Here is a 9,546-nt window from a genome sequence, read left to right as displayed (position 1 = left end):
TAACTATATTCTGGTGGCTGCACATCAAACACCGCTTTTCTGTTATGGTTATCTTCTGTTATGGTTATCTTCTGTTATGGTTATCTTCTGGCTCCAGAGGAAGCACAAAAGGAGAAATGAAACGGGGTCAGCGCTGCAGGCCAGCCATGACAAAGTAGATGTGTCAACCCGGAGCCGCACAATCAATTTGGTATAATTGAGCATTGGGATTTTAGTTTCCATCCCATTGTTAGATGGCGGCGGCATCACCGTCGCTCCACCCATCCATCCACCCATCCATCCACCCACCCACCCACCCACCCATCCATCCATCCATCCACCCACCCATCCACCCACCCACCCATCCATCCACCCACCCATCCATCCATCCATCCACCCATCCATCCACCCACCCATCCACCCACCCATGGGTGGCTGGAGCCGTTCCCAGCATGCCTCTGGTGGAAGGCAAGCAGTGGACGGGTCACGGCATGAAAACAACACCGAAGCTCAAGTTTCAAACAGTACACATGTGGCTACAACCAGAGAAGCAAATACTCATGAATTATTAATGTTACTGAATTTGTATTGTGATAACAGTATATATATATATATATATATATATATATATATATATATATATATATATATATATATATATTTGTTATTCTTATTATTTTTAAATATAGATATTAAAGATATATATAAACACACATTATATATATATATATATATATATATATGAAACATTTATATATATGTATTTAAATATAGATGTATGTATTTAAATATATATATATATATATATATATATATATATATATATATAAAAATATAAAAGCTGGATGTAAACAATGACTGGTGGTATGTTGAAACAGAACCAGCTTTACTGGACAGGTATGAGCTGAACAAGAGGGAACATGAACGTTCAGCTGTGAAAAATAATAAATGCATTATAAAAAGTATGCAAGTACATATATGAACAATGTATTTAAGCCAGACCGGTTCATTAATTGCACACGATAATCATAAAGTATTGCAATGGTGCCGATTACACAATGTAGCCTACAATTAGTACATGTAGGCATAAAATCCAGTTTACAGTATACAGCAGCTCATACTGGTTTTATAGTGGTAATGGGTTTAAAACTGGGACAACATTTAATTTGAAATAAAATAAATAAAAACACTCGTAACATTCCTTTTATATTCCTCTCGACAAAGAACAGGCTTATGTGTTCAAGAGAGAATTAAAAATGTAAATATTTTAAATTGGAGTAATTCCAAAGGGACATTTACATCCCAAAGATAACCGCGGTCCGTTGAACCGGATGCAAAGCCCCTGAAGGAGCACTAAACAGTCACTCTCGCTCATGAAAGCAAACACAAATGACTTTGCTGTAAATATTGGCTCCCGTTAAAGACGCTTGTTTGCTAGTCCACTTGAGGCCCCGCCCACTTCACGGCCTTTTGAAACAGCAAAGTGACCCGAGGTCTAAAACGCACAACAAAGCATCGCAGTAATTACCAAGAATGTGTTGTTGCAGAAACATCAACCTGCAAACCGCAGAGAGCAGCACTCCAGATGACTGAGCGGCTGCTCACTGACTTCCTGACTGCAGAAACAAGCATGGGAGCATGATGCAGGTTTTAATAGGTCTAAATATATTCTCCTGTGTCTGAAGGTGGAGAGCCTATTGGAACATTATCCAGAGCTCCAGGACAGGAAATCCTTGGGAAGCTTCATAAACGCATGCAAAGCAGAGCTGCTTACTGTCACTGTTTCTAACCACCACAGACATGTCGCATGAAAAAGGGGGAGGAGTCAATGCCGCACTTGTGACACAGTGTGTTTAGTTGTTGAAAAACAAAAATAATAATATGTGATTGGACGTGCTGTGTACCTCAGCAAAAAAAAAATAATAGCGGACCGCAATTTTGGATAGCTCGCATTCTTCTTGGGTAATCAGCCAGTCGGGAAAAACGTGGACGCGTGTGTCTATGGAAATATGTGACACAAAGACAGTGGAGGTCCTATTCAGCAGCGGGAGGCTTTATATCAGCTGGTGTTTAAAAAAAATAAATAAATGTATATGTCATATTTATTTATATATATATATATATCTGGTCACAGATTTTGATCCAGATTGTGGGAGTTGTCCGTGTTGACTCTCCGTCTGTCTCGTCTGTTCAAGTTCAAAGGGAGGAGTCTGGCTAAGAGCCGACGGTCTCCACCGCAGGACGGCCCCAAACAACAGATGGCCACTCCCTCTGAAGGCCTCCTCCCCCACATCCGTCTACCCCCCCCCCCCCCCCCCCCCCCCACACACACACACACACACACACACACACCCCATTCCTCACTCTTCACATCCCCCCATCTGCATGTATTCCTGATCCCCCTCGTTCTCCTCCTCGCTGTGGTTTCCAACAAACCCGTCGCCCTAATCCTCATCTACTCATCTCCCCAGTACTCCACCCCAAGAAGAACTTCTCCTCCCCCTCCTCATCCTTCTCCTCCTTCTCCAACATCTCCTCCTCCTCCACCACTCATCTCTCCAACATCTCCTCCTTCTCCTCCTCCTCCTCCTCCTCCTCCTCCTCCTCCTCTCTCCAACATCTCCTCCTCATCTCTCCAACATCTCCTCCTTCTTCTCCTCCTCCTCATCTCTCCAACATCACCCGCACATAACCGGAAAATCTCCCTTTTCTCCTCCTCTCACGAGCCAAAGCTCTAGAAAACCTCCACCTCCTCCAGAACTCGGCTCTTTAGACTCCCAAAAACATCTGCATCTTTCACCCCCTTTAATTGTCTTGCCCCCCCCCGCTCTCCCACATCAGTAGCTATTCATCCTCCGGTTCCTCCGACGCTAAGCCTCAACCTCTGTCACCATAAATGTTGTTCCCGTCTCTTGTCCGTCATCCTCCTCCTCGACCTAAAGCTCTTCTCTCTCTCTACCTATGCATTCCTCTCTCTCTCTCCCTCACAGACAAACAGTATTAAACATATATTTCCATTAATCCACTAGAGGGTAAAGGTATAAATGAATTGACATGCCAGACGATGTACAACCTGCATCACGATGTCCGCCAGCGTTCACGATGGTACAGAGAGATGGTTTGCGGTCTGGTAGAGTTTCATATAACCTATATATCGTATCAATGGAGAAACGCAAGGAAATAGAAGGACCTTTTAAATGACAATACATAATTAATAAACACCTGTGAGATTAAAACAGAGCCCGCCTCAACACAAAGCAATTCAAAGCCGTTATTGGTCAATAATCAGATTACTTCCATTCACGAGGGAGAGACCTGGACCAGTTCCCCCACATGCTCTATTCTCTGTGTCGGCCCTTTACATAACGAGGAGGTCGGCCTTCGCTTGTACACATCCAGAGGTCACGACCTCGAGGCCGCGCTCCCTCCTCCTCTCCGAGATGAGGAGGAGCGGGCGAGACTAAACAAATGCGTCCGCTGACGCTCGGTTGGTTATCGTCAACAACCAAATAAATAATGCCAATGCAGGGTCAATAATTCTGGGTTCAAGCGATGTCTTTGGAAGCGACTGCAGTCTTAACTCGACCTCCAACTGTCCCGGGGACCAGCCTTTGACCCACCAAGCACATTAACCCGACATGATTAAATCATATGGGATATTACTTACAACCGTTCGAGTGCATATGCATGACATTTCCTAGTGAAGGCCATAACGCAACAAGTCCTATGACTGTCTACGACAAGCACGACTTTTTTGTCACGTAGCATGAAAAAATAAAATCAATGGGAGGTCCAATGAGCACGTGTGATGTCCCAGACTGTCGATGATGAACCAGGCTGGACGGATGGAACCGAGCGAGGCGTGAACAGACACACGGGGAGGCACAACGGCAAAGATTGAGAGTGGCAAAAAAAAAGATAAAGTCAAGCGAGAGAAAGAAAAAAAATAAAATAAAAGGGAGAGACAGTCGAGGAGAACGCCCCCCGCCCACCGCCCACCTTGTAGACGTCGGAGAAGAAGCCGGAGCCGATCCACTCACAGGTGAAGTCGTCGAGGCGAGTGAGACAGGAGAAGGCACTGATGAGGGCTCTGTAGGAGGAGGGCCACACCCTGCCCACCTGGAGAAGACAAGAAGAGGCCGGTATCGACAGGTTAGGATGTTTATCCCAGATTGCACCAGCACGGATTTTAATCAAACCTCTCAACCCTCAAACAACATGTGCATCTACACGAAAACTGAATATTCGAACTCAAACAATCAACAGTGCCTCGAATGTACAGAAAAATATTCAATCTATTAAATTATTTGCTCAGAATATCCAAAAAGGCACAGATTGCAAAAAAAAAAACGGCGTTGATGATAATGATGATTATTACTATTTGCACACACAAAAATCCAACAACAACAACGTTTATCAGAACGATTGGCAACAACAATAAGTATATTTTTACCTCACACAATGTATGACTGACCACACATTACAATTATAAACAGGCCCATAGACCTGGTTATTAATATCCTGTGTGTGTGTGTCACAACTCAACGTTGTTGACAAATGTGGAAACAATATGATTCACTCCTCTTAACCCTGTGTACTTTTTAAAGTACTGTAAGTCCTACTAATTAAATAGGAACCAGCGGCTGACCTGTGAAGGTGGGCCCGTGCCCGCGTCGCCGCCCCCTACGCCTCCGAAGCCATCGCCGTCCTCGTTATTCCGTTCGGGCCGCGTGGGAAGCCCGGCGATGGAGTTGCGTTTATTGCGGTCCATGGTGACGTGAAAGAGGGCGATACCAGTGAGGGTATTGTGGGCCTTTTCCTGTCGTGTACCCACATGACAGGAGGACTAGGGTTGTTTTGAATGGCGCCGAGGGGTTCCACGGCAGCACACACACACACACACACACTTTCCTCGGTGCGTGTCGTCCTGGGAGAGCGAATGCGTCACACGCTCATAGAGTTCGGTGTAATGTGATGGTCGAGGGCACCCCTGGTGACACCCTGGCTGGAGTGAGATGTTCCTCACTGCTTGTAAGTGGGGGAGTCCACCAGGATGAGAGGGCTTTCACATGTTTGACAGAGGTATCGTGAGCCCTAGAGGAAGTAAAGAGAAAACGCAACATAGGGTCATTCCTGTGCTTTTATTATTATTATTATTATTATTAAGAGTACAATGGTTGGGTTAACAGTTATGCATAAGAGGATACATATGTGTTAGTGAATCCCATTTTCACAGTAGATGGTGTTGAGCCATGACGCCTTACACCAACCGACGCCGCCGTGCTATAATGTCTTTAACGGTTTGCTTATTAGCAGCTGTAGCTGAAGCCTGGGCCTTGCCTTGGGACGGATGAGACAAGCCACTGTTGCTCAACGGGCCCAAATGTAATGGCTGTAATAGGGGCCGATTGTCCAATTATGGGAGATTAGCCAAGGAATAGCTCAGGTCCTGGACCTTTTCTGCCATCCAAAAACAGAATCAGCAGGGTACAAAGGGTAACAGGAAAGGGAGCCTGTGGCTACAGGTCTTTATACTCAGAAACACAATGTGGCTTTCATATCCAACTTCCAAGAACACTGTATTCCACGGAGCAATCTCATGGTTGTAAATGTTTTCTTTTTTCTAATACTTAAAAAAAAAAAAACTCATTGAAATCTGCATCTAATGGACGCGGAAATGACCTGAAATGAAGCAGAAATGCAGAACATTTTGTTTGTTCCAGCCCATCAATTACAAAGTGTTCTGCTTTTCACTGATTGTAGTAGGTTGAATATCTGTGGGGGTTTGGACTGTTGGTTGGACGATCACCTTTGAGTTTGAACTATTCCTTCAAGTACTTGTCCGTGTCATAAAAAAAAAAAAGGTAATCGAGTTCACACTGACTTTTAAGACTACCATCGTGTAGATGACTGCGTCCCCCCCCCCACACACACACAGCAATAACACACCGCAGTCATACATGTCTGATTTCGTAATAGAAATGTACAACGTGTGTTCGTAAGACACAACCGGGATCGTTCAGTCGAGCGTATTCCAGCAAATTGGGGAGGAAAAGTGTCACATTTACAAAAAGAAATACACCGAAGTACAAACAACAGTCTATAGACCCAGAAGAGGTCTTCATCAGATCAGACACTAACAGCATCGAGAGTATCCGCAGTATCTAGTTGACAACTTCTGACATTGTTCTCTCGTTCTCTTTCCCAGCCGCGTCCCAAAAAAAAAAGGCTTTTCAACCTCCACTTTCTGTTTTACTCTTTTTCTGCCCCGTTGAAATCGTACGGCGGAACATTTTTTTTTAAAGTGCCGGTGCCAAGAAGAACGCAAGCCACAAAGTGCCCGGGCCGATGCTAGTCCTTCTCGTTCTAGTAGCTTCCACCGTGCGGAGAGACACACGTTTGGTCTATAATAGGAGACAACAAGGGGAATAAAAGAAATCTACCTTCATTCAGGATGACCTTCCAGGCCCAAAAGCAGTATGCTGACCACCAAAAGAAACTTGAACGCCCACTTCTGCAGGCAAACATCAAAAAAGAGGCATCATCATCATCATCATCATCATCATCAGTCTACAAAGAAAACCACCCGAGCCAGCGACTATAAAAACAGCTTTAAAGGAGTCCTGTAATGTTGAGCAATGTGACGACCCCTCGATGAACTCTACTGCAGGAAATCTTCTTGATGCAAGTGATGAAATGGTCAAGCCACCGAGTGTGCAATACTATATTTGTTTCTAAACTACAGCCCGCTGCCTACGTAGTCGAAGGGCACGGCTTTATGACACCACAGCAAAGGGGACTCGGCATGGAAAAGGGTGGAATTTTTTTTTTAAAGCCGGATCTTTTTCTTTCTTTTCGTGTGTGTGTGTGTTTGTTGGGGTGTGTAATTTTTTTTTTGCTACTCCAAAAACAGATGGGACGTCTCCGAAGCAGCCTCGGGCCAACTGGGGGGGGGGGGGGGGGGGGGGGGGGGGGCTGAACGCCATCCAGCTGTGTGCCCTGGTGGATTACAGGACTCGTAGAAAACATGTCAGCGATCAAAACTTAAGTGATGTTATAATGACAGGTTGCAGGAAGGGTTAAAGTGCCTCTGAAGGGCAAGAGGAATTAAATGGGCGTGTGTGTGAGGGATAGTAATGTGTTCATAGAGAAGTGTGTGTGTGTGTGTCTGTGTGTGTGTGTGTGTGTGCATCACTGATTTACAGAAAGAATCAGGAGATGTTCCCTTTTCTTTTTCTACTACTACACATATTCTCTGTGTGGATTTTAGTATTCTCATAGTTGATTGGTCTCAGTTCACATGAATATTTTTTTTAAAAATCAATCTCTGTCAAGGAAATGAGCAAGGTCACATTCAACAGAGAGTGACTCGAAGGCTCTTATCTGACCACAATCTATGGCCGCATACCTTTCCTTATTCAAATCGCAAATGAAAACCCACCTGTTCAGAACTGCTTTTAATGTGTGATTGTTGGTTTTTGTTTTCTTATCAGGGTCCGAGCGACTCAGAAAGTCCCTACTTATTTGTTTTATCTGTATTTTAGCTATTCTTATTTATTTATTTTTTAGCTTTTAGGATGTTTTAATTATGTGAAGTGTCTTTGAGTATTATGAAAAGCGCAATATAAATTAAATGCATTATTATTATTATTATTATTATTATTATTATTATTATACCTGTCATTCCTGCAGGGTTTTAAAGTAATGAAAAGAAAAGCTGCCCCGTTATCTCGATCCCACGGACGGTTAATGAGTCAATGGACCGGGGGGGGGGGGGGACCGAGGGAGGGGGACCGAGGAAGCGGAGCTGGATCCACGCCAGACGGAGAAGAAATGTAAACAAACCAGAGCAGCAACAGTCAATATTATCTGCTGCTCCTTGATATATAAAACACACACAAAAAAGTGTATCCGACTCACCTGATGTTATTTCGTGGAGATGTTTCCAGTCGGGTTCCATGCCTCTAACAAGCGAAGCCCCCCCTCCTCCTCCTCCCAGCCCCGAGAGAAGAGCGCAGTGGGTCCGCGGCTCCTCCGTGACGAGCTTCACGGTAAAACGGGTTGTCAACAAAACTCTAAGCTAAGCCGCGAGCTAACCGACGTTAGCCGCGGATTCACACCGAAACACACGGGGGGGGGGGCAAACGGGAAGTTGGTTAAGCGGGTCCGAACACCCACGAAGTTTGAAAAAAAAAAAAAGGGTCTCGGAAGGTTCTCGAAGTTCCGCTAACGTCGTCCGCGTGGCCGCAGAGGAGCAAAGTGCCACCCGGGACTGGATTTGGTATTTCAGCCGACTGTTGCCGTTTGACAGCTCCGTCGTCTCTGCGCTCTCACCCGAGTGACTCCCACTGGCCCCGCCCACATTCGATTGGCAGGTCATGTTGACCAATCGGCGGCCTGGGTGTGTGTGTGCGGGCGTGTTAAACACTCAAAACGGTTTCTTTTTTTTTAAATACTAATAATAAAAGAAAAATAACGGCCTCATAAATTAGTACACGTCTGAAGAAATGCGAAATAAGAATTAAAAAAAATTTAATACAAAATAATGACAGCTCCGTCGTCTCTGCGCTCTCACCCGAGTGACTCCCACTGGCCCCGCCCACATTCGATTTGCAGGTCATGTTGACCAATCGGCGGCCTGGGTGTGTGTGTGCGGGCGTGTTAAACTCTCAAAACGGTTTTTTTTTTAAAAATACTACTAATAAAAAAAAAATAACGGCCTCAGAAATTAGTACACGTCTGAAGAAATGCGAAATAAGAATTTAAAAAAATGTAATAAAAAATAATGACAGCTCCGTCGTCTCTGCGCTCTCACCCGAGTGACTCCCACTGGCCCCGCCCACATTCGATTGGCAGGTCATGTTGAACCAATCAGTGGCCTCGGCGTGTACGCGCGTGTTAAACACTCAAACGGTTAAAGAGAGGGCACTAAAATGCCCTCGGGGGAATTCATTGGCTAATAAATAAGTTACAGGCATGTGTTTGGACCAAATAGGGTCTAATTTGATAGATTTATTTTTCCGACAAGGGCAGGTGCTTTGAGCTCAGCTGTTGTGCTCTCGTGGAAATAGAGCACCATCTAGTGGACACAATGAGGCAGCACTGCTGTACACATCAATCTCAACCCACGGCAAGATTATTGCCTCCCACAGGTTGTTTTCTCAGTTGCTTTAAACATATGTTTTGGTACAAGTTTCTCTATTTCCACCTATGACAAGCAAGGCGTCTGTGTATGTGTTTTCTCCCTCCCTCCCTCCCTTCGTTCTCTCTCTCTCTCTCTCCTTCCCTTGTTTCTCTCTTCAGGTCACCTGTGCAGGTCAGTCACAGGGACCACCTTTAAAGGAGGAAGCCTCAGCCTTGTTCTAGGCCCGTTCACACTGAGACTCACAGACTGAGGACTGTGAGTTTGGGGTACACCCTCCATATTATTTCAAACACATCGTTGTTCTTTGTCTAGGCACACAAGTCTATTCGCTGCCTCCTCTATTTGTTTTAAAGCATTGTTTAGAGAAGCATGTGAAGCCATTTTGTTTCCAGCAGCCTGCTTTTGTTCTATAGATTTCTATT

General features: G+C 44.8%; 1 protein-coding gene across 2 annotated transcripts in view; it reads right to left on the bottom strand.

The window, feature by feature from the left end:
- LOC117746039 (dual specificity testis-specific protein kinase 2-like) overlaps positions 1 to 8,331 on the bottom strand; it is a 24,972-nt gene extending 16,641 nt beyond the window's left edge. For both annotated transcript variants that reach the window (XM_034554813.1, XM_034554814.1), the window contains exons 1-4: positions 7,900 to 8,331; positions 6,423 to 6,493; positions 4,628 to 5,073; positions 3,979 to 4,098 (exon numbers count right to left, since the gene is read on the bottom strand). In XM_034554813.1, the coding sequence (XP_034410704.1) occupies positions 3,979 to 4,098; positions 4,628 to 4,750 (243 nt within the window). In that variant the 5' untranslated portion in view covers positions 4,751 to 5,073; positions 6,423 to 6,493; positions 7,900 to 8,331. The remainder of the gene's footprint in view (positions 1 to 3,978; positions 4,099 to 4,627; positions 5,074 to 6,422; positions 6,494 to 7,899) is intronic.
- Positions 8,332 to 9,546: the final 1,215 nt, after the last annotated feature.

The sequence above is a fragment of the Cyclopterus lumpus genome, chromosome 17 (assembly GCF_009769545.1).
Source record: "Cyclopterus lumpus isolate fCycLum1 chromosome 17, fCycLum1.pri, whole genome shotgun sequence".
Lineage (NCBI taxonomy): Eukaryota > Metazoa > Chordata > Actinopteri > Perciformes > Cyclopteridae > Cyclopterus > Cyclopterus lumpus.
Note: the sequence above shows the minus strand (reverse complement) of the source record. Positions and strands in the feature narration are given on the sequence as shown.